The 26,340-nt window shown below is 43.4% G+C and overlaps 1 protein-coding gene and 1 long non-coding RNA gene across 3 annotated transcripts; one reads left to right on the top strand and one right to left on the bottom strand.

Moving 5' to 3' along the window:
- Window positions 1-101: 101 nt before the first annotated feature.
- LOC139547882 (hypoxia-inducible factor 1-alpha-like) lies at window positions 102-21,692 on the bottom strand. 2 transcript variants are annotated; one of them, XM_071357033.1, is made up of 16 exons: window positions 21,537-21,692; window positions 15,525-15,712; window positions 15,182-15,336; window positions 11,265-11,349; window positions 10,985-11,100; window positions 8,249-8,386; window positions 7,902-8,089; window positions 5,787-5,893; window positions 3,470-3,617; window positions 3,121-3,326; window positions 2,684-2,826; window positions 2,491-2,583; window positions 2,166-2,296; window positions 1,877-1,988; window positions 1,623-1,746; window positions 102-1,445 (listed from the first exon to the last, which is right to left on the bottom strand). In XM_071357033.1, exons 1-16 carry the CDS (start codon window positions 21,566-21,568, stop codon window positions 1,384-1,386), a joined length of 2,028 nt encoding a protein of 675 aa, XP_071213134.1. In that variant the 5' UTR covers window positions 21,569-21,692; the 3' UTR covers window positions 102-1,383. The 2 variants fall into 2 exon arrangements, with proteins under 2 accessions (XP_071213134.1, XP_071213136.1); XM_071357035.1 differs by lacking the exon at window positions 8,249-8,386.
- LOC139547884 (uncharacterized) lies at window positions 21,442-23,734 on the top strand. The gene is made up of 2 exons (XR_011669609.1): window positions 21,442-21,504; window positions 23,195-23,734. It is a non-coding gene; the product is annotated as an uncharacterized lncRNA (long non-coding RNA).
- Window positions 23,735-26,340: the final 2,606 nt, after the last annotated feature.

Here is a 26,340-nt window from a genome sequence, read left to right as displayed (position 1 = left end):
CAACAAGATGCAATGCGAAGTCAGACAGCAACCTAAATATGAATCTACCATTAACACCACAAGATGGCAGTATTTCTGTACATTAAATCCTAATACGTGAATTTGTCTATATCAGTTTATTCAGTCAATAATACATACAAACACTAGTCTTTGAAAATGAAAGTTATATAATAAAAGGCAAATGTCTAAATGGAACTAATACATTGAGATGAAGCCACCATAGGATAATATATTTATTGCAAATGCAATCTTATAATCATGCAACTAAAATAAATCCTGTGTGTGCTTCAAACCAGTAATCTTTTATCTCTTTCCTAAGGATTCATAATAAAGACAACGGGGGAGTAATTGATAAGGTGTTAAGTAATCATTTCTACTTGGTGTGAAATGAATGCGCAAAAGGCGTATATCAGATATTCATCCACTGGATTTGCAAAATAGCAACCATATCCCGAAAAGAAATAATTACTGATTAAATATGACAAGGTGATCCTCTGGCGCCACCTAGAAACACATGATAAAAACAACGAAAACATTGCGGTTTATACAATAGTAGTCTATAAGCGAGCATACAAAACATTCATTTAATACATCAAATTGTTCTAAAGTCTAGCATGTAAAGTATATAAAAAAAGACTATGCCTCTGAAATAATTTGTCCGTTTGGTTGAGAAGAGATGGCAGTCAAAGAGCCCTTGTATGACAGTCGAGTTTGTGACAGATTATTTGTTGAGGTAACAACTGCCTGAGTACTGCATCCAACTGCTCAATAGCAATGGCTTGTGTTGATAGTAATTCATTTGATCTTTTCTTATAAAAATGACCCATATATGCCACTGATGATCGTTCTGAGGTATTATTGGAATATATTATAACCGTTGTGCGTTTGTTACAAAATAATAATAATAAACCTAAATGTCCTGTACAGACTGCCAGGTCCACATTCCGTACTAAACAACAGTAGACCAACTGAAGGGTCATCACTGTGTCCTAAAACACCACTTTGTCAGACTTACTGGACGTATGTGTCTTAGGCGTTTTGTTTGTCTGTTCTGACCTCGGAAGCACCATGGGGTCAAGTGTAGTGTTTAGACTAAAGTCTACAAGTGTTCACAAGAATAGAGGAGAACACTTATCAACCCTGAATGAGAAGGGGGGGGGGCTGAACCTAGTACTGCCACCTACTCTATGAGACATGAAAGAGTAGTTCAGAGAGAAAAGAAGGAAAACCATAGCAGGCTGTTGTTGTGAACATGGGCTGGCAAGCGTGAGGAAGTATCTGAGTTGGAGGTGCTGGCGTTTGGTTGGGGAGTGTGTGAATCCTGTTGAGGCTCCGTGATCTCAGCACTCCCCAGCTGGCAGGGGAAGATTGGCAGCTGCTTCCTCAAGTCAGAGAGGAGGTCAGGGGGTCAGGTGGGCGGGACAAGAAGAGGTCCCTCATCAAGGCTGGGGGAGAACATGAGAGAGAAGGGGAAGAGGTGGTGGATTGGTCATCATCACCTATTTCAGTAGATATGAGCAAAGGTGAATTTGGTAGGTACAGTATGACATAGTACGTAAATGCCAGACATGAAGCCTAAATATTTGCCCAAGATACAGTAGTACCATGACGTGTGTTTGTACCTGCAGTGTCACATAGTCCCTGGGCTTCACCGAGGATGGGGTCTCTGTCCGTCAGCAGTTGGCTCCGCCTGTGGGGGATTGGCCCCAGCTCTAACTCTGGGTTGTCTGCATCCTCCAGGCAGTCCTGAAACAATCACACCGTTTCAACTTTAATAACACATCATTGTGCATGAAGTCATTTTAATGATACCTTGAACAAATGTTATCCACTGTTCCCAACACCCTCCTCCCCCAACCTTAAACCCCCTCCTCACCAGCAGGGCGTAGCTGAGAAGCAGTTTGTGCTGGATGGGGGACACCAAGTGTCTCGGTCTCTTGTCCTGACTCATCAGCTGGGAGGGCATGTCTTCATCCTGCTCATGACTCCTGTGGAAGTTACAGTTTGGAACGTTAACATTCAGCAACACTGTCACTCCAAAACACCTCAAAACTAAACACCACTGTCACTCCAAAACATCCAAACACCACTGTCACTAAATCCAACCGGTCGCCTTGTCTCTCTCACTGGTGTGACAGCAGTGGGTCAGTAGAGTAGATGGTTACCGTTTCCTGGTAGCAGCGGGGGGCTCTGGGGAGGGGCTGTCAGAGGTCTCAGGGAGCTGGACGCTGAGCAGGAAATCATCATCCATGGAGATATACGGAGCCAGCATGTCCAGATCAACAACTTCCACGTCCTACCAGCACAGGAGACAGACTGCTCAATCACAGGTATAGGCTCCCTCTTACTAATTTCCCTCTCTCAAAATAGTTTGAGGTATTGAAGAAATAGGATAGCACTAGAAATCCAGCTCTGTTGTGTGTGGTCTAGCTAGGTAATTGTGTGGCGACCATGCACATCATTATGTGTTCAGCTGTATACTGCATGTACCTCAGGCTGGTTTTTATTCTGCACGCTCTCATCTGGACAGACGGCAAACAACTTCTCCACCTGGTCCTCTATTGGCAGCTCCTCAATGGGGATCTGACGAGGACAGATATATAGTGGACTCCTCATCAGTGAGAACACTAGACTCTAGATACTGTATCTTTACTGACATTTAAGAATCAACTAAAGTTCTTACCAGCGCTGGTGCTGGTGGTGATGAGGTGAGCTTGCCCAATATGGGTGAGAGGAGCGTCCACAGCTCAGGGGTGCACAGTTCCTGAGGGAAATCTGGGGCGGAGTCAGGGCTTGATGGAAGACCGAACGACAGCTCCGCAAAGTCTGCAGAAACACATGTCAAGGCACAAACATAAAAAGCCCTGTGAGCACTCATGACAGTGAATTAATTTGTAGTAAGTAAGCCTTGTCTGAGCCAGAATGGCCCATAGGGCAGGAGGCTGCTTCTGTAGCGCGAGGCAGCTTGATCTACTAGTACACTAGTCTGTCGCAGGGCCTCAGGCCCCAGAATCTTTTGGTATTCGACCGGGGATCAAACTCCCAACCTTCCAATCTCAGGGGAGACACTAACCACACGTTGGTATAGTACTAAGGTGTGAATTAAAGTGTGAGGATGACCTGTGAGGGGTACGATGGGGTCTCCTGAGACAGGGGCCAGTTGGAGGAGGTCCTCTGGGTTCTCCTTCAGCTGGAGGGAAAGCTCGGCACTGCTGCTGCTGTCACTGTCACACAAGGTCTCCTCGGAGGCCTCAGAGACAGGATCACTCTTCAGCCCACAGCCAGTCTGCTCTACTGAGAACACCACATCTGCCTCCTCCACCACACTGAGAGAGAGAGAGAGAGACACAGACAGATAGCGACAGATGATAAATAAGTATGGAGAAGATCTAGGGTAGGGAGAATGGAAAGGGATGAACGTATGTGTCATGAAAAAGGAGATGAGAGTAAAGGGGAGGTGGGGCATTACCTGAGGATAAAGTTAAGACAGACCACAGCCTCTGGTTGAGAGGTCTTGTTGTTGTAGATGACTGTAGCCTGGGTCTCTGCCCACACGAAGCCCCCACTCTTAGCCAGGAAACGGTATAGACTGGTGCACACCTGGCCTTTGGACAGAACTGGGATGGGGGGGGGGGGGGGACAGTGGGAAGGACAGGTTAATTAGAAATGTACACATATAAATGTACACAGATAAAACGTGTGTATACACCCACCGGCACGCACGCACACTTCAAGTTGACCACTTCACTGTAGCACTCCTAAAAGCTAGCAAAGCGCATGCCCCGCCCACCTCAGGATTCCCCTTTCCAGACATTACTTCCCTGTTTTTGTGTGGTGGAAAATTAATTTGTCACATAATTGTTGCTGGGTCGATTTGTTTAAAAAGAAAATCAATGCCCATTCCTTGCTTGTGCAAAGCAAATTTTCCTGTAAATTTGATGTTTGCGCTAATGTCTGTCATGATCGCTCAAACACATGCTGGTCCTCTTCAAAATGTCAACAGCGACACGTGGATTTTGATCGGCATCTTTTACAACGCCGACACTTGGATGGGGATTAAAACGCACAAAGACAATATTTATACCAGTAGACAGAGGAGAAAGCGATCTTTGTACAGGTGAGTGTTCCTTTTTGGGCCAGTATTTTTTTTTTTAAATGATTAAATCATTTGAAATGTTCACAAAGTAACTCACCTGCAATGGAAGCCACTCCTGAAAAGGAACAGCCAAATCTCCTAAATACGGGTTTCGATCTTCCACACAAATGTAAACTATTTGTGCGTTGGTAAATTATAGAGCATAGCATTTAAATTATAAATCAGGGGGTTATAATTTTCTTAAAAAGATCGTCACCACTTCATGTTGAATATGCAAGAGGATTTGACAAACAACCATGAATATGAATGGAATCTATGGTGAAAGCTTTAGGTTGTCACAAAATAACATTATATGACAAAGTTGAAACCTGAATTCCCACCAAAACTGATGGATTACATAGATTTCTGTCTGTTATTATACAATTGTTTCTGATAGAATTCAGTCAATATTTGATGGATTTCCCCCCCCAATCAAATAGCGTTGAGTATCTCGCTCCATTATGCAGCTGTTACATTTATCAGAACTCTATGATGATTGATGCTACTCAAAGCCTCAGTGGTCTGATGATAGACTATGGGTGTTTCTCAAAATGCATACTACCGTGCCAGTCTAAATCAAAGTATGCGAAACGGAGCACAGAGGGCACTTCTCGAATGCGTACTCAGTTTGTACGGATTTTGAAGCATGCATCGATACAAGCTTCAACGGAAAGTATGCACAGAAATATGACGCAACAACGTAAAAGAAATACGCACATTTCTTGAAATTAATGGCGGCCATTCTTTGAGCTGAAGCGAGAGAAAAATAAACTCAGACTTCAGAATGAAATGTTGCCCATTCACATCTCATATGTTGTCAGAATACAATATTTTATTTTGATACATTAATAAATACATGCTGTGTTAATTTTGGGATGTTACCCTGCCTACAATACCCACAGTATTGTGCGTAGATTGCGAGTCCAGAGTAACGACAGTGTTTTGCATTTTAGTACACCAGAATTTTATTAATTTCCAATGAAACACTGCGTTTGCCTTGCAGCGTTGCATTGCAGAGGCATTTATTGTACGTTCTGTGTGGTGCATACGTTGGATTTATCGAACGTATGCGTCAAACTGTCTGCGTAGACGGCTTGACAGAAATGGTAGCAGAAGGCGAATGTTGAACTTTTGTTGCACACATATCCAGATGATGCTGCTTACTATTTTGTGCAATAACACTATCGGTGTGGTCAGGGCGTAACGTTGCCCCCTCAGCACTTGATTTTGCTCGAGGGAGCGAGTGAAGAACTTTGATCACTTGTGGGGTTGATATGACCCACAATTCAATGCAAACTGTAGTCATACTTCGGTGGCCGCAAAGTGTCACATTTAATCAAAACTGCTGCATTTTCGGCATGTCAGACAAAATTATGAAGCTAGCTTGCATTAAAAAAATTATATATAGATTACATTGATTTTACCATTGGCAAATTGCTTAGACTCGTAATGAGGACCCTATAAAACGTAGCTAGCTTCTGAAATGTATTGGAATAAATGACCAAACTATAAAACTAGCTGGCCAGCTGTAGCTGAGGGTTTAGGGCCGAGGGCTGTCTACTTTGAATTTGGACTGCGGTCTAGTTCAGTGAAACCAATGTTTTAGCATGGGCCCTTCCACCTACAATCCACACTGCTCTCAGAGACTCACGGATGTGCAGGCTCTTGGTCACATGATCTGAGTCCAGGGCATGATGGAATTTGTAGGCAGATTTGCCAATCAGATCTTCTGGCTCGTATCCCACTAGCTCTGACACCCTGGCAAGACAGTGGAGACAGAAGGAGGGGTCAGGGGTGAGAGGTCAGCTTGGAGTCAACAACCAGAGATGATGCAGTATGGTAGTATTGCAAGAGGGAATGGTATAACATGGTATCTTAATCTGCTGGGGTAAATTAGTTATGAGTTATTGTAATTCTATGAGCCCCGCTGAGAGTGGGCAACAATGGTTATAAACTTTCCCACAGTATGGGGATGACCATCTCCAGCTGTCTGTGTTTGTGTGTAGTGGGAAATTATTTTATTAATGATTTCCTGTATTTGATTTGTTAATGATATGTTATAAATATAATTGCATATGTGGAGAGACACCGAGGGAGGCATTCCCCTAGGAGGTGAAACCGGAATTAGCCATGTACCCCCCTGTTAATATCATGTTAATGCCATGTTTGGTTAAGTAGTTTTCTTCTGTTAGTCTATAATTATCTGTTTTAACTGACTACTGATATCCTTTTACTTCTTAAAAACAGACCTTTCACCTGTTTAAGTGCTGATGGTATAATTTCTGGTAATCTGTGCCGACGGTGGCTAAGGCCACTGATTTAGCTGCAGTCTGAGAAGATTTAATGACCTTGTTGACAGAACAGTTGTCTGCTGATAGTGGATATAAGGGCCTTATCCGAGGAGTCCAGGCAGACTTTTTCTATGCTGGAGGTTGTCTCCCTGTTGCAACTTGTCTGAAATCTAATTGATTTATGATTGACTATATCCGCGACTGCTCTTCTCATTTATTCAGGTGTTGGGAACCAAAATAATTTTCCAATCATTGCGTTCTGAACAGAACTCCTATTTGTTTTGTTCCGTTACAGTGTTCCGACCAGTATAATAAAGTTCTGAACCGGGTCAAATCCCCAAAAAAGTAATGGTTTATTTAGTTCCTTTTCGTAAATTTTTTTACTTGTGAAATCAACATTATTTTACATTCAGCTCATTCATTTACTCCACCAATTAGCGTGGATAGAGAAGCTTGCTACGGAACGGGTGAGCAAGTAGTTTACACGTTGTTTGACTGGGCATACAAGTGCAGGTGTGACTGAAATTTCATGAGTGGTGAGAGAGCGAGAAAAAGGGGTGAACTTGTAGGGGGCTTGAAGTTCTGAACATCATGGCATGACTTGGAATGTGTTTAGGCTATTACTAGCATCAGAACTTCACTGACGTCATGATTTGACCTCGTATTTTCAGAGTTCCCAGTTGTTGTGAAAGCACCACAAGATGCAGCAGCACCCCTTGCGAGGTCTGACAGTTTTTCCACTCAAAGGCTCTGTGTCTGTATGCGGGTGATAAATAAGATAGAACGAATATACTGTACACATGCACCAATTAAATGTCACTAGATTATGCAAATTAACCTATAGACCGATATGCATGCCCAGTCAAATGTATTTCCATCTGCAAAAAAATGTAATTAACTTGTTCGAACAAAAGCCTGCTATTACCGGCTAACGGAAACCCTGGGGTGTGTGTGTGTGAGGTTTCTGTTGCCGTGTTTGTGTGTGTGTGTGTGTGTGTGTGTGTGTGTGTGTGTGTGTGTGTGTGTGTGTGTGTGTGTGTGTGTGTGTGTGTGTGTGTACTAGCCTAAAAGTGAGCGTTCGGTCTGGTTTAATCATGGGTGTATTCCTTACGCCGATTCTGTTGCAAAATATTTTGCAAACAAAACTTCACTCCAAACGCTGTCAGTCGTGTCGCTCTTCAAAAAAAAAAAATTGCGTCTGGAAGAAGTTGGAAGTGACCCCAGGACTTCACTCCACTTTCAAGCAGGGTCTCCCAAACTCGGTCCTGCCACCCCCCATCATTTATAGATGTGCAGCTTGAGCCAAATACTTTTCGGATTGGAATGGCAACGCGTGGAAATCATAACATTTAAATAAACTACAACTTCCGTTTAAGAACCCAACAGCTTTTACATCACGTTGAAGAAACGTTTTGCAACAGAACCGGCGTAAAATAATATACCCCGTGTGTGTGTGTGTGTTCACTCAGCCTCACCTGCCATCGCAGTGTGTGAAGCGCAGGTCCATGCTGTGTCGAGTGAGGAACGTGCTCCGGTCCAGGGGGAACTCCACACTAGACGGATGGGGGATGGGCTCACACAGCACTGTCATGAAGCTGCCTGCAGGAGGTGACGAATCCTCGCCACTGCAGCACACACGCATGTGGCCTGTACAGTGCAGCACCTGGGGACCACAGTAAGATAACAATGGCTATCCATATATACTTACAGGGCACATGAATGGGCATCAGGACCCATGTGAATGTTGTAGAGCAGGGATGGGCAACTTTGATGGGGGACACAAACAAATCTGAACTCATCATAAGGGGCTACAGTTGCTCACTTCATTTTGTGTGGGAATTGATACGAGGGTCTTTAAACCAAAGGGGGGGGGTGAAGCCCATCTCTGTTGTAGCGGCAACTCAGGGCAGACGGACTGTGTTAAGCAACATTCACAGTGGGACTTGAAGCTAGACATGGCCTGTTAGAAGAAAGTGAAAACATTTAAAGGATTCTTCTATACAAGAGTAAGGCTCCCATCCCAAATGGCACCCTGTTCCCTATATAGTGCACTACTTTAGACCAGAGCTCTGGCGCAGACCAACTAACTGAAAGATGGAAAGGTACTGGAATGGCAGTATTAAATTGGGATGTGGCACCCTTGTAACATGGACAAGAGTGAGAACACAGACCCACCCCAATAACACAAATGCTGTTTACACACACCTCTACTGGAGTCCAGAGCGTAACTGGGTCAAGGCTTTCTGACTGTCATGGTCTCTGATGGACCCTTGCCCTGTGTGTCTGTGCACGTGTGTGTGTACACTTGTTTTCCTACCTTATCAGGACCCCAACTTCCTAACAACTCACCCATATGTGTATGTGCAATCTAGCTGTTTCAATTCATTTGCTATGGCCTTGTGCTAGTGTTCCAGCTCAACCAACGTTCTTTGGCCGTTTTTCAGCCTTGGGTGAATTTTGACTCGTTCTATTGTCCAGCCTAACAGCAGGAATCTTGATCAAGGAGGGGATTGATCGTCTCTGCTGTAAATCTTGCAAGCTAGCAACTTAGCAAACCAAATGTATAGCTGGAGAGAATTTATTTGGCACATCTTAGATAGTCAAATGTATAGTTATAAGATAATTAGCTAGCAAACAGTTGTGAATTTCAAGTGTAACTTGATCACCTCTCTGTGGATCGAGCGGCAGGTCACAACGCTTCCATTTGCTCTGTGTGCTCTTTGTAAACCAATATACCATGTGACTGGCTCAATCAGCTGCTTCGGGAACGACTTCATAATGAAACAGGTGAAATGAAGAACGCGATCTGCTTCATATATTAACCTAGTGCACAAGTTGACAGCAGGTACAGTGCATTCGGAAAGTATTAAGACCCCTTGACTTTTTGTTACGTCACAGCCTTATTCTAAAATGGATTAAATAAAAATCGTCATCAATCTACACACAATACCCCATAATGACAAAGCGAAAACAGATTTTTTGAAATGTTTACATAAATATTCAGACCCTTCGCTATGAGACTCAAAATTGAGCTCAAGTTCATCCTGTTTCCATTGATCATCCTTGAGATGTTTCTACAACTTAGAGTCCACCGGTGGTAAATACATTTGACTGGACATAATTTGGAAAGGCACAGACTTGTCTAGATAAGGTCCCACAGTTGACAGTGCATGTCAGAGAAAAACTCAAGCCATGAAGTCGAAGGAATTGTCCGTAGTTCTCCGAGACAGGATTATGTAGAGGCACAGATCTGGGGAAGGATACCAAAACATTTCTGCAGCATTGAAGATCCCCAAGAAAGCGGTGGCCTCCATCATTCTTAAATGTAAGAAGTTTGGAACCACCAAGAATACCTAGAGCTGGCCGCCCGGCCAAACTGAGAAATCGGGGGTGAAGGACCTTGGTCAGGGAGGTGACCAAGAACCTGATGGTCACTCTGACAGAGCTCCAGAGTACCTGTGTGGAGATGGGAGAACCTTCCATAAGGACAACCATCTCTGCAGCACTCTACCAATCAGGCCTTTATGGTAGAGTGGCCAGACAGAAGCCACTCCTCAGTAAAAGGCACATGACAGCCCGCTTGGAGTTTGCCAAAAGGAACCTAAAGGACTCTCAGACCATGAGAAACAAGATTCTCTGGTCTGATGAAACCAAGATTGAACTCTTTGGCCTGAATGCCAAGCATCACATCTGGAGGAAACCCCATCCATACGGTGAAGCATGGTGGTGGCAGCATCATGCTGTGGGGATGTTTCTCAGCGGCAGGGACTGAGAGACTAGTCAGGATTGAGGGAAAGATGAACAGAGCAAAGTACAGAGAGATCCTTGATGAAAACCTGCTCCAGAGCGCTGAGGACCTCAGACTGGGGCGAAGGTTCACTTTCCAACAGGACAACGACCCTAAGAACATAGCCAAGACAACGCAGGAGTGGCTTCGGGACAAGTTTCTGAATGTCCTTGAGTGGCCCAGCCAGAGCATCTCTGGAGATACCTGAAAATAGCTGTGCAGCGACGCTCCCCATCCAACCTGACAGAGCTTGAGAGGATCTGCAGAGAAGAATGGGAGAAACTCCCCAAATACAGGTGTGCCAAGCTTGTACCATCATACCCAAGAAGACTTAAGGCTGTACTCGCTGCCAAATGTACTGAGTAAAAGGTCTGAATACTTATGTAAATGGGACTTTCATATTTTTTTTTGCTTTGTCATTATGGGATATTATGTGTAGATTGATGAGGGCAAAAAAAAAAAAATACATTTAGCATGAGGCTGTAACTTAACAAAATGTGTAAACAAAAATCAAGGGGTCTGAATACTTTACAAATGCACAAATTATTTAAAAAGAACATATTGACATTCATGAAAAAACAAGCTACAAATAGTTAACGGTCTCGATGGTTTTGAATATTTAAAAAGCCCCCCTGTATACAGTATGAACGGTATACAGCCCAAGCCTAACGCCCTATGCAGGTGTGGCATTAGCAGGTGTATGGGGCTTGGGGCGAGCTCATTAGTGCTGTGTGTGTGTGTGTGTGTGGGGGGGGGGGGGGGCAAACGGACCTTCCAGGTGGCAGACTTTATGTTGACAGTGCGCCCTCTACTAGTCAGAGTGCTCTTCATCCTAAGGAAGAAGTTCATCTCTGTGTGTTGCTGCACTGGTTTCTTCTTGGACACACCTGGGTTGGAGAGATGGTAGAGTTACATACCTAAAGCCTGGAACCTATGTGAGCATGCATGATGAACACACACACACATACATATATGCATGCACGCAGTCGCTCACACACACACGTACGTATGAACGCACACACACAAACATACAAAGGGTGGTTTGTCTCACCTGGCCTAGGTGCCAGGAGATCCCGTAGCTCCTCTTGGTCACATGGGTGGACAAAGTCATACACACTCTGACCCAGCAACTCCAGCTAGACAACATAACAATAATAAAACCATGTCAATACAATACCACACAGGCCCCTTCCCACGAATTACAGATTCTGAAAAGCTGCAGTGCAGGTTCTCTCAAAATACTAAGTCAGAGAATATCACGCCAGGTGCTTTGTAGCTTGTGTTTGCTAACTTCTACAAACAGGATGATGTCTGCATTGTCTTGGTAATCCAACCAGACTCTTAGATTTGTTCTGCAGGGTAATCTATGGGACCATTAACTTTTAGCTCCCACTTCACTATTGTGGGATGATTCTCTATAACGGCTGTTGATTGTATTACATGGCTACACTTCAATTTATGAGAGAAAAAATTCTAATAATTCTAATACTGTATATATAAAGTTAAGAAAAGTGGAAAAAAATCTCTATATACAGTGGGGAGAACAAGTATTTGATACACTGCCGATTTTGCAGGTTTTCCTACTTACAAAGCATGTAGAGGTCTGTAATTTTTATCATAGGTACACTTCAACTGTGAGAGACGGAATCTAAAACAAAAATCCAGAAAATCCCATTGTATGATTTTTAAGTAATTAATTTGCATTTTATTGCATGACATAAGTATTTGATCACCTACCAACCAGTAAGAATTCCGGCTCTCACAGACCTGTTAGTTTTTCTTTAAGAAGCCCTCCTGTTCTCCACTCATTACCTGTATTAACTGCACCTGTTTGAACTTGTTACCTGTATAAAAGACACCTGTCCACACACTCAATCAAACAGACTCCAACCTCTCCACAATGGCCAAGACCAGAGAGCTGTGTAAGGACATCAGGGATAAAATTATAGACCTGCACAAGGCTGGGATGGGCTACAGGACAATAGGCAAGCAGCTTGGTGAGAAGGCAACAACTGTTGGCGCAATTATTAGAAAATGGAAGAAGTTCAAGATGACGGTCAATCACCCTCGGTCTGGGGCTCCATGCAAGATCTCACCTCGTGGGGCATCAATGATCATGAGGAAGGTGAGGGATCAGCCCAGAACTACATGGCAGGACCTGGTCAATGACCTGAAGAGAGCTGGGACCACAGTCTCAAAGAAAACCATTAGTAACACACTACGCCGTCATGGATTAAAATCCTGCAGCGCACGCAAGGTCCCCCTGCTCAAGCCAGCGCATGTCCAGGCCCGTCTGAAGTTTGCCAATGACCATCTGGATGATCCAGAGGAGGAATGGGAGAAGGTCATGTGGTCTGATGAGACAAAAATAGAGCTTTTTGGTCTAAACTCCACTCGCCGTGTTTGGAGGAAGAAGAAGGATGAGTACAACCCCAAGAACACCATCCCAACCGTGAAGCATGGAGGTGGAAACATCATTCTTTGGGGATGCTTTTCTGCAAAGGGGACCGGACGACTGCACCGTATTGAGGGGAGGATGGATGGGACCATGTATCGCGAGATCTTGGCCAACAACCTCCTTCCCTCAGTAAGAGCATTGAAGATGGGTCGTGGCTGGGTCTTCCAGCATGACAACGACCCGAAACACACAGCCAGGGCAACTAAGGAGTGGCTCCGTAAGAAGCATCTCAAGGTCCTGGAGTGGCCTAGCCAGTCTCCAGACCTGAACCCAATAGAAAATCTTTGGAGGGAGCTGAAAGTCCGTATTGCCCAGCGACAGCCCCGAAACCTGAAGGATCTGGAGTAGGTCTGTATGGAGGAGTGGGCCAAAATCCCTGCTGCAGTGTGTGCAAACCTGGTCAAGAACTACAGGAAACGTATGATCTCTGTAATTGCAAACAAAGGTTTCTGTACCAAATATTAAGTTCTGCTTTTCTGATGTATCAAATACTTATGTCATGCAATAAAATGCAAATTAATTACTTAAAAATCATACATTGTGATTTTCTGGATTTTTGTTTTAGATTCCGTCTCTCACAGTTGAAGTGTACCTATGATAAAAATTACAGACCTCTACATGCTTTGTAAGTAGGAAAACCTGCAAAATCGGCAGTGTATCAAATACTTGTTCTCCCCACTGTATATATATATTCTGTAGAATTTGAGGGTTCTCAGAGACGTCAACCTATTCTGAAAGAAAAGGAAGCACGTATATGAAACACATACACTATATATACAAAAGTATGTGGGCAACCATTCAAATGAGTGGATTCGGCTATTTCAGCTACCCCCATTGCTGACAGGTGTATAAAATTGAGCACACAGTCATGCAATCTCCATAGACAAACATTGACAGTAGATTGGCCTTACTGAAAAGCTCAGTGACTTTCAAAGTGGCACCGTCATAGGATGCCACCTTTCCAACAAGTCAGTTTGTCAAATGTCTGCCATGGTAAACTAAGTGCTGTTCCACATGTGAAGTGGAAACGTCTAGGAGCAACAACGGCTCAGCTGCGAAGTGGTAGGCAACACAAGCTCACAGAACGGGACCGCCGAGTGCTGAAGGTCGCAAAGTGTGAAAATCGTCTGTCCTCGTTTGCAACACTCACTACCGAGTTCCAAACTGCCTCTGGAAGCAACGTAAGTACAAAAACTGTTCATCGGGAGATTTATGAAATGGGTTTCCATGGCCAAAGCAGCCGCACACAAGCCTAAGATCACCATGCACAATGCCAAGCGTTGGCTGGAGTGGTGTAAAGCGTACTCTAACCTGCCCAGGGACTGCAGTTGAAAATGAGCCAGCTGGCTAAAACCGGCACTTTTACTGAAACGTTGATTAATGTGCACTGTCCCTGTAAAAATAAAATCAATTCAACTCAACTCTGGAGTGATGAATCACGCTTCATTTGGCAGTCCCACGGACAAATCTGGGTTTGGCAGATGCCAGGAGAACACTACCTGCCCGATATGCATAGTGCCAATTGTAAAGTTTGGTGGAGGAGGAATAATGGTCTGGGGCTGTTTTTCATGGTTTGGGCTAGGCCCCTTAATTCCAGTGAAGGGACATTTTAACGCTACAGCACACAATGACATTCTAGACGATTTTGTGCTTCCAATTTTATGGCAACAGTTTGGGGAAGGCCATTTCCTGTTTCAGCATGAAAATGCCCCCATGCGCAAAGCGAGGTCCATACAAAAATGGTTTGTCGAGATTGGTCTGGAAGAACTTAACTGGCCTGCACAGAGCCCTGACCTCAACCCCATCAAACACCTTCGGGATGAACTGGAACGCTGATTGCGAGCCATGCCTAATTGCCCAACATCAGTGCCCGACCTCACTAATGCTCGTGGCTGAATGGAAGCAAGTCCTCGCAGCAATGTTCCAACATTTAGTGGAAAGTCTTTCCAGAAGAGTAGAGGCTGTTATATCAGCAAAGGGGGTACCAACTCCAAATTAATGCCCTTGATTTTAGAATGAGATGTTCGACGAGCAGGAAGTGTATCGTGTGTGGTTTAACTCACGTGTCAAGACACTGAAATATCCAAAAAGCCTCATGATTTCAAAACGTTAAAATCAATAACGCAACATAGAACTACGCAATTGGACAACCAAACTGTTCATCAAAGGCCATGAATAGAAACTCTGTAAAACATGCAGTAAAAACGGAATAATATTAACATTACTCTTTGCCATTCGTTACGTGGGAGTATCCACTTTTTGTATTGAGTCTGCATTCTACTAAGTCTTTAAATGATTCCTTCTACCTGACTATACTCAATAGAACTTTGTGGATACAGCCTGATTGTAAACACATGGGAACAACGCACAACAGCAGTGGAATTGTATACTACTATAGTACTACTATATGCCATTAGGCAGATGTAAGTGCATTCATTTTTATATGGACTGCCCCAGTGGGAATCGAACCCATGACCCAGACGTTGCCAGGAACATGGGGCTATATGTACCTGTGGGATGCCCAGGTGTTTGCTGACGCTGTCACCCAGGTAAATCATATCCCCCTCCTCGGTCATCACCAGGATGAAGCCTGCCAACGCCCGGGGGTAAAACCCATCCACCGTGTCCTCGTCTCCATCTGTGACGCGCTCCTCACTCGTATCCCCTGCAATGACATAAAACACACGTCACTATAAAACACACCCAATGTCATGTCATATCAGAACCTTTTTGGTCTGGACTAACACCATCTTGGGAGTTGGTTACTACTTGGAAAGTAATAAAGAAAGTAGGCCTGGCTCTCTCAACCAGTCACAGTACAGTACAGGACATAACTGGCCAATGGGAGCCCACCTGAGCGGAGGTGGTGCATGCGAAGGAAGCTGAGCGTCACCCTCATGATGGCGGCCTTGTCCAGGTCGGCGGAGACTCTGCGGGGGAGGGGCAGGGTGTGAGCCAACTTGTAGAACAGCTCCGTCTCCAGACTCCGCCTGCAGCGCGCCGCATCCCGGGAACGCACCTTCCGTTGATCCGTACTCGACCTGGACAGAGGGAAGAGGGAGAAGAAGAAAAAATGACGAGGAAGTGATAAGGTACGAATAGAAGCAGAAGAACAGACCAAGGCATACTGAGGAGGTGTTCATTCAGGAAGATAAATCCTTTGAGATTTCTTGACATCCCTGCGCTCACAAATGTAATCGAATTTTCCGATGTGTGAAATTCTAATCAATCAAATGCTTTAAACCCTTTAAACACAGATTTCAATATAAGTCAGTCATTGGGTCCACAATGCCAAACTAGATATTTAACATCCACTTACTATCTACAGTGTAATATCCACTTCCTTCTCAGACACCAAACAAAATTCTAATTTCAAACATTGTTTAATACTCTTCATTATCAAACTTCTCTGACCTTTTTTTTTTACTCTTGCTATCACACCTCCATAACCGAACAAGCAAATATGGAAATATTCAAACTCACACATACAAACAGATGGAACAAAATGTATTTCCTAAATTGTTTCCTCTTTGATTCAGCATGTAGGGGCCACCATTTGTAGTTTACGTGTTCACCAAGTCACACTGTGTCTGGGAGGGAGAAGGGAAACGATCCTACCTAAACCACAGCCCTCAATCTCCTCTTACCTCCCTCCCCTGATCTTCCTCCCTCGCTCCACGGGGACACAGGCAGGCTCTGTTAACCTGTTTATGGCATCTGACCCCAATCAACAGTCGGACCCCCACTTCCGCTTCTCCCTCATGTCCTCCATTGTCGTTGCCCCCCCCCCCCAATAGTCTCAAAGAGCTACTGAGATTGTGCCCACTCCTTTCCCCCTGGCTTTTCACAGGAAGTTTAACACAGATGTGATGTGTATCTAGATGTGTAACTGCAGGCTGGGTGAAATGGTTCAGGAATTCTCCCCAATCTGTGTTTATCCAAAGAAAATGTCATTGATTATATAATAACTGTAACAGATCCTTACCAGCTGAGGTAATATGAAGTGAGAGTAATGAGTTTCGTCAATGGCCAGGGTGTGACAGAATGTGCTCAGTTTGATTTGAACATGGTCAGATATATAAGTGTTCTCAAAGAATTAGCCTAAGTAACAGGCAACATAAGGACACTTCCACGGTAATGGAACTGCACTGAGATTCAGATTTTTCACTTAAAAATGTATGCTAAACTAAAAACATTGATTTCAAAGTTTAACAAACCATACAACTATCCACAAGAACTACTTTTAACAATTTACACTGAACATTTTACAAAAAAAAACATTACTGGAAGAACTGTGCAGATGCAAAGTTTGGTAACAGAATTTCGGTAAAATCTCCCTTTTTATGTGACCATGTTTTAAAAATGTTTCCCTCCGAATTAAGATTCAAAGGTGCAGAACTACAGTAAATAAAGTGGATTTACACCCGGTAACAGAAATGCGGTAACGGAATTCCATCATGGGTCCCTGATCTGTCCCACACAGAAATGAATAATTATGGATGTCATTCTCTTCATGGTGATGCATCCTAAATATGTACACAACGGTAGAAATATGCAATATCCTCCTTTGCATATTTGGGTATTACTCTACACACTGGCTATTATTTTAATGCCATCCACTACCAAACAAGACCAAATTTGGTTAATCCAGACCGGACAAAATCTGAACCAATCATAGAAGTTTGTTTCACAAGTTTGGACATCAAAATACAGCTCAGTAGAATACAGTACAGTGCGGGACTGATTTCTTCATTCCACTCCCGCTGCTTTTCATACCACGCCCGCCCGCTCCCACTGATGTCTTGTCCGACTTCCACCTCCTCCCGCAAGAACTGGTCCTGAACCCGACCACAGTCCCACAAAGTTATTTTAGGAGTATTTGAGGCATCTTGATTTGCAGCCCTGGTCTTTCGTTTTGAACAGTTTGGACTACAGATGAGCGGTTTTCTGCATTGTTAAGGTGCAACCAGGAACACAAAGCCATGCTCCGTTTGTTTCTATGGCAGAGGCTGTGGTATAGCTATGCCCAAAGCCATACATAAAGAAATAAATGACTTTGGCTAAGCCTAATCAGACTTTCCTGTGCTAATGGTTTTCAAAGACAAAGTAAAATAATACAAATGACTCGTGATGCGTGCCTCTCAAATGATACATTTGTAAAAGCCAGAGCGCACTGGACCTGAAACAAGGGTACAGATGCAACCATGTGCCATTTAATGTATCTGACCGACACTAGTGTTCCCAAGTCAAAATTCCATGTGCATTTCACGTTTATAAATGAGTTTATTTAAAAAAATCAAGATTAGGAAAAGTTTCATGGCACACTTAAGAGTTACTCAAGGCACACCAGTGGGCAGCGGAAAACCGGTTAGGAACCACTGGCCCATCATATTTAGGAAGTTAATTTCCATGGAAAAACAACTGCATGTGATTCTCCGCCCATGCATATAGCCTACAGCAGGGCTTTCCAACCCGTTCCTGGAGACCTAATGGACGGTAGGTTTTAGCCCCAACCCTAATCTAGCACACCTGATTCTAATAAATTGCTGGTTGATAAACTGAATCAGGTTAGTTCTAACTGGGGTTGGATTTAAATCCTACAAGAGGGTAGCTCTCCAGGAACAGGGTTGGAGAGCCCTGGCCTACAGTCATTTAACTGAGAACACGCATGGGCACATTTGATCTTGCACACCCAACACAAAAGAGATGCAACTGAACTTGAAGAATAATTATCTAATGAGTTTGTGAATAGTGCGACAGAGGTGCTTTAATACAATATATAACACATAAAAAATAAAACAGAAAGACAACCGTTCAAAATAATCTGCAGGACAAAAAAATATGATCATGCCAAAGTTGTCCGTCTGACCGCCTGTTCCCAGCATGAAAGGAATGCAACCGAATGGCAATGCTCTCTGTAGGGACCCGCAGGTCCCGCGGGATTCAACGCTCTACAGTACAGTAGGGAACAGAACAGTAGAGTTCAGTACAGTAAGGTCAAGTAGAGTATAGTTCAGTAAAGTATATTAAAGTTCAGTACATTAGTGTACTCAACTCTACTGTGTGCTGTACTGAACTCTACTCCACTATTCTTTCTTACTATACAGTACTAAACTATACTTTTCTTTAATGTAATGTACTATACTGTACCACACTGTGCACTACTGTACTGTAATATACTGTACTGTCCAAACTTGTGAAACATAGACATCTATGATTGGTTCAGATTTGTCAGGTCCAAATTTTAACCAATCACAGACTTCTAGATTTGGGGCAAATTAAAACCAGTCCAGGTCCGTCATTTATCAACCGTGCGTAAATGTCTTACTAGGTTCTGGCGTACGTGAAGATTCTAGGATTTTCGTGTGCCACAAATTATTGGGAAATATCAAACTGTCATATGCAACATACACTCATGTTTTCATTGATAAATCAGAACCATATTATATCTGTGCTCTTGTGAACGAGCATTACAACCCCCCTGGAAAATGCCCCCCCATTCACCTTTTATGGTAACGAAAATGCCCTCATTTGCTGTATGATTTGGAAATGTTGGACCTAGGCCATGTTAGTTTCTAAAAGAAAGCACAATAGCAAATTTGATCACATTTCTGTAGAGGTGTGGCCAGAATGTTTTAATATTTTAGTCACCTTTTCCAAACACACTGGCCACGCATTTTGCATGATTGATTGTTATTCAATTATTCAAACAATTTAAATGTAAATGCTACAGCCCACACTATGCAAAATAACATTTTGTTTGTCAATAGATGATTGTGTTTCTATCTTCTGCCTTGGTATAGGCTATGACATCACACTCCTATCTCACAGCAATACTGCAGCCAACCCATACTGTCCCATAATGTACTTGTTGCTGTTGAAGTAACAGTTGTTGTGTTGAAGGGGTCACAGGGCATTGCCTGCCAGGCCCCGACTGCTGATTGGTCAGTTCATTGGAGCCAGATCCTTTTAACTCCTGGGATCTTTATCGCTCAGTGGCTGGTATGCTGGAGTGGGGGAGGGGTATTTGAGTGAGATGGAGCCTCTCAGCCAGCCTGTTCGTCAGCTTTTGACACGATTAAAGAGAGTGCAAGATATTTTGTGATTCTGTCTAAAAACATAATTGTATTTGTAGGGGTTGAAAAAACATGAAGAAAAAAAAGGTCTAGATCAAGGAATGTCATTTTGGCCATAGAAATACTGTCTTAAGTTACAGGAATGAATGGAAAGATTTTATACAATTTGATATTTGAGAGATTTTTTACACCTAAAGAACACTTGGGCCTTGTTACAGTTTATAACATTTAACATTTATACAGACAGATTGTTATGAGATATCTGCTCCATTTTTTGTGCACATGTTGACAAGATGTTGGGGAATCACTGAAGTGGAATATTGACCCACTGAGCTTGCCTTTTGACTCAAACTGAATTTTTCCACTGCTCTATGTTCGCTACATACTTCAATCTGAGACTACCATCGTTGAAGTAATTTGTGGTGATGTCAAAAGGAGGGGTATTGTACAAAACAAAGTCATCAGCGATTGGATCATCTCTAACCAGAGTATCAAAGCCAATGACTAATTTTCAAAACGCCGCTTTATCCACGTGTGTTCTACAGTATTTCACCTTTTAATGTGTTTAGTATTGCTTACTAGGTGTGTCTAACCAATTTTGTAACCACTCCCTCTTCCAATTAGGGCTAATTGGAAAAGCTGTTCAAAAGAGGACATTGTATTCCTTTTTTTTTGTACTCCCTGACGAGGGCCATGCAGCCGAAACGCGGCGTTTAAAAAAAAAACTTTGTTTCTATTGAACATGCCATACTAATAAAGGCATTTTAATTAATTATATGAAGAGTGCCTTGGTCCTCTTTTCTTTTTGATGACCAATTTACCCCTTTTACCAAAGAGCACCTTCTGTCTACCAAAATGTACTATTGTGTACCTTAGTAGCGCTTCCCCTCCTCCTCTTTCTACTACATAAAATAAGGTTGTCTAATAGTTGTTGGACAATTTACAAAGCCAATATCTAAATGCAGTGACACATAGGTGTCATGCCCATTGGGGGCACAAGCCCCCTCAGAGTTGTCCAGTGTAAAATAAAATAATATATAAAGGATAATAACATTTGTCTGTAATACTACTAGCCATAGTTTTTATCAAGTTTGCTTTAGCTAGCCCTGATAGGTTCCCAATCTCCCAACTTCATAACTAGCTACCAAGAAGCCATTTCAGGCTATCAATCAAGTTAGAGTAGCTAGCTTAGCTAACTATCTTAGCTGGCAAGTGTAAAGGACATCACGCTGCTTGCTTAGCGAGTACCACTACCTCCCGATTCGGACCATACCTGGAGTGAGCTCAGATCCTCTGCCTTGCTAGCACAAGTAACCACTCTCCTGAAGAGTGTTACCAGTTAACGCAACATGAAAAGATAGCTGAAGCCTGAAGTGGGGACCCTTCAGGCTGAGGAGTAAGTTTCACACATCCCCATCCAGCTACACATGCCTGTGTGGCAAGGTTGGTAGACTTCAGAAATGCAAGCAATAACTAAATGTACTGAATAAGACTTACATTCCTTACCCAGATGTTTGGCCCTAAATAGCAGGAAAAAGCAGTTCCTCCTGGACTTTGTGCCCCCTCAGATTTTTGGGGTACATGACACCCCTGGGAGACAAGACTTGAAAAATGGAATAAGTGAATTGTACTTTAAAAAAAAAACATTTTGATATTTCGGATGTGTACATGTGTGCGCATGTCCAAGTTATTTTGGAGTCGGCAGACAATAGGCTACGAGAACACTTGGAATACATCGACGATGTCTAACTGAAAACGTACATGTATAACTCATTTATAAATGTCTTACCGTTTTACAACAGGCTCTTCTTTCGTATCCATATTCAAATCGTAAACTTTAAGTCTAAGACCTCAGGTTTTGTTTTATTATTGTTTTATTCTATACTGCTGTTCTGTTCAACTCGAGAAAGATCTAACCACAACGCCTCGTACCGCCTGCCTTCCGCCTTTGCAGACATTCTAGCCAATGAGAGGGCAGATTCCCATGTGAACAACAGGGCTGCGTTCAGTACGAAAACACGTACGGCAACGTTCAATTAAAGGGAAATGGTGCTGTTCTAAACGACCATTTGAAAAACGGAGAGGGTTTGGGGTTGGAGAACGCTCCGCTTTCCTTTAAATACGTAACTCATTGCTTCAAGCAACGGAGCAAACGTACCTCAAAGTCTGTTTAATAACGTTTTGAGCTAACATACCGTTCGGTACAAACCGTCACGCAACGTAGCAAACGTTCAATCAAACTGAACACACCCCAAGCACAAGTTTGATCTATTGGGCTCGTTTGAGTGATACGGCTGAAGCAACCGACTGTAGAATACATTCGAGGAGTGAAGTCGGGTGAGGTGCATTTGCGACAGCCGAAGTCAGACACTAATATGGTTTTCTAACAGCAAGGCTCAGATCGGCATGGCAGGGTCATTGTTAATGAAAGTTTGTCTTTATAATGTCGGAATTAATATGCCTCCAACCCCCATATCACACACTCACAAACTGAAATCAAATGTGTGCACATTGTACAGTCAATTAGTGACAGTCTCAAATATCACATTAATTTGTATATATCTACTGTGTACATGAACGGCAGCTAAATTGGTTCCTGTTTCAGTAACGTCTTTGATCACGTTCGTGTAGGCCAGACAAAAACATTCTAATGATTGGTTGAACTTGGTAAAGAGCAACTGCAGAAACTAACAGTTGACTGTAGTCAAAACGTCATGAAATCGGATCATGATTTATGTAAAGGCAATGTGCAACACACATTGAAAGCCGGTGACTGACAAAAGTGATCAGTTTGAGCACGCCCATTATCCTTCCTATGGATGCGTTTAGCTAAATACATTTCAAAGTCTGTTGCGTTATAGGAAGAAAACAAATCTGACTTGCATCTACATGTACACTACGTGAACTTTGCAAAAACATGTGATCAAAGGTCATGCATTTTTTTATGCAGTCAACTTCAAGTCAATGCAGTTGCTTGTCACCGACTGCACCATGCAGTTAGCCTACCAAGTGGGAGGCACTGTTCATTATGGTGTTTTTGTTTGACCCACGCAAATGGGACCAAAAACCTGACTGAAACAGGGACCACCTTTACCACGACTCATATGTAGGCTATACAGTGGATATGTACAATTTAATGTGATATTTCGAGGCTCTCAGTCTCAGTAATTGATAGTACAATGTACACATATATATGTACCATTTGTGAGTGTGTGATATGGGCGTTGGATATATGTTTATTTCGACATTACAAATAACTTTTATAGACAATGGCAACACTGTCATGCTGCTAGGAGCCTTGCTGTAGGGAAAAGGCTATAGGACACTCCTGACCTGCAAACTGTAATAAATGATGTTTTTATGTGACTTTAACCCATAGCTACAATGCTGACATAATGCCTTTTTACTAAAGTAGATTTTGTTGTAATACTTTGCTGCACCCCACAGATGAACTCGTTCTGCCTGTGCCAGATACTAACCACACTCCCACACACACACAGAGAGAGATGGCTGACACAAACCATTGATGAGCACTGATAAGGCAGGGGGGCGCTCTGACCTCAGGGGGGCGCTCTGACCTCAGGGGGGCGCCCGGACCTCAGGCGCCAGTTGCGGGTGTCTGCATCAACATCTTGTCAATAGAGGAGACAACCCAGACCAGCATGGCACTCAACGAGCACGCGCATGCATACACACACACACACACAAACCCCTGTTTCAGGCGGGAGTTCCACGAACAAAGAACATTACCATGAACCAATGAGACATTGATATCAGCCTGAAGGGGACGATCCTCCACTACCGACGACCAGTCAGCAGCACGAGCTGCCAGAATCTACCTACGTCATTACCTGTATAAAATGTATTGGACACTATGTATGTGGACTCCTTTTTGATAGTTCGCTAGGAACTTGACAAACGGATCCGTGCAGCACGATTTGTCAGATATCATTTACCAATAATAAAACTGTCTTACTATATACCGATCCACCCTGTCCAGCATTTTAACTTCGTCTCATTTCTCTAGTAACTGTTACATCAACTTTTGACATGGTAGCAGAGGATGGTTTACAGCCTTTGAATTCGGTCCATAGAGAGTTGATGTGAGAAAAGACAAGTTTGAGACAGATTCGAGAAGGACGGGTGGCCTGTCCGCAGGAGCCAACGGCGATTCGACCCACCCGGGAAACTGATCAAAGAGCTCGAAATTAATAGGTAAGCAGAGCCGGTTTAATCAAAATCTGTACATTGTATTATAGCCAATATCTAAATTGTGATCAGGAGTACTGGCGTGGGTAAGAATTTCTGTCAAAATTTATGGAAAACTGTTAATAATTTAAAGGCATTGTGTAAAGGTATCTGGCAAATAAGATCAAGTCGTATTAGTAATCTGGAACTAGTTGAGGTGGGGCTCAACTAGGCGTATCAGTGATAAACCTAAGCTTGAAAAGTGTTTTGGTTCAAGTCGTATTAGTAATCTGAGGCTGGTTGGGATGGCATCCAACCGGGAGTATCAGTGGTAAAACTAAGCTTGACATTTCGGGATTCAAGTCGTATTAGCCAATCCGGAACTGGTCGATATCTATTTTTCGATTAGGGGTACCGGTAAGAAGCCTAAGCTTGAACTAAGAGTATGGGAATTAAACCTGAACTCTCCAAATTAACGTAACTGCTTGGCCGTTTCACGAGACTGATTGTTACTAACTACTGGTATTCTACAGTAAGGCTGTGTGGAAGTGACCGCTGAGTCAAGGCTATGATGTTCTGCCGCTGCCGTGCGGAGTGTTGACTTGACTGTATTAAGCTTGTTTTTTCCCTCTTGTGCTGGTGGTAATTCCTTAAGGGCTAAAATCATTATTATATTTGAATTAGGAGCGCTTGGGTATACTAATATATTGTCCCAAAAAGACATTTCTGAAATGTTTTGGCAAAGTATTTAATTAATTCGCCAAACATAAAGCAATAAAATTCTTTGTGCACAAGGGGGAGACACCAGAGATAAGACTGTGTCGGCACCCGAGATACATCGCTAGTTTTGGCCAGTGACGTGCTAAGTACACCAAGATAGTAAAAGACCCAGACATAGCTTAACGACAAAATGGCCACAAATACCATCCCCAAACTAAAATTCAATGAATGCTTAGACCAGAGGATGCAGGAAAGAGCAGGGGGAAAAGATCAGTATAAACCCATACCCACCACAACCAGGCTATTCGTCTACATGGGGACAACAACCAAGGAACACTGGACCCTGGGGGAACTGTTACAATTGTAAGCAGACAGGACATATGGCTCGTCAGTGTCCATACCCAATAACCCCGGCCCAAAGCCAGTTTCTGGCCAATAGGGGACGAGAATACGCCCCTAGACCAAGAGGGGGAGTCAGGCCAATGATGTATCAACCACGTGCGGCCCTTCAACCCGCATACAACCACCCGAATCTAGACCCAAATCAGCAGCCACCTCCTCCTTTCCAGGGCATGTCTGACGAATATGCCCCATGGCCCTGAAGCTGGCCACCACTAACCTACACTCATCATTGACCTGAACTACTGAAGCATCAAAGGCTTTTGCACTCTTGAAAACAGATCTCTAAGTGGCAGCAGCCTTAACAGCACCTGACTAAAAAAACAAGTTCCATCTGGATGTTTCTGAAAGGGAAGGATTTACATCATCCATCCTTTTCCAGAACTAAGAGGTGGAGAGAAGAGTGTTGATGTATCACTCCTCCAAACTGGACCACATTGAACTAGGACAAACCACATGCTCCAGGTATGTGGCTGCAGTGGCAAAAGCTATTGGAAAAAACAGCTCATCTGGTAATGTGCCACCCATTGGAAATCCACACCCACCATGGGGTTGCAGCATATCTGATGAGCAAAGAATTCACGTTCAGCGCTGAGAGAAAAACAAAAATCCAGAATAAATGCACACAATCACACATCACATTTGTCAACACCGACAAAAACATGGCAGACGCACTCAATGCTGAAGAAGGACTACCCCACTCCTGCGCAGAAAGAGCGGCACAAGAACTGAAACTAAGACCTGACCTGGGAAACGAACCACTCAACAACCCTGACCTATGGTTGTACACAGATGGATGCTGCTATAGAGGAGAAGAAGGAAACATAGCAGCATACGCAGTGGTGCAGCAGCTTCCGGATGGATCACACGTGACTTTGGAATCTGCTACCATCCCACAACCTGCATCAGCCCAATTAGCTGAAATCATAGGTTTGACACAAGCACTGGAAAAAGCTGAAGGGAAGACTGTGAATATTTACACCGACTCAGCTTATGCTCATGGAGCAGTCCATACGGATGGACCACAATGGCTGAGACGCAACTTCACCACCACAGGAAACCTTCCAATCAAACACAAGGCACAGATGGAAAAACTGATTAAATCGGTCTCACTACCTGAGAAGGTGGCCATCATGAAGTGTAAAGGACACCAACAACTGAAAAACAGAGTCAGCGAGGGAAATGATGCAGCTGATAAGGCAGCCAAGAAAGCTGGCGGATACACCCCGAGGCAAATGGTACTACAGATCCAACCAGCTCGGACGGAGCTCACAAAGCAACACATA

Source organism: Salvelinus alpinus, chromosome 21 (genome assembly GCF_045679555.1).
Source record: "Salvelinus alpinus chromosome 21, SLU_Salpinus.1, whole genome shotgun sequence".
Classification (NCBI taxonomy): domain Eukaryota; kingdom Metazoa; phylum Chordata; class Actinopteri; order Salmoniformes; family Salmonidae; genus Salvelinus; species Salvelinus alpinus.
This window is presented reverse-complemented; position numbering and strand designations above follow the sequence as displayed.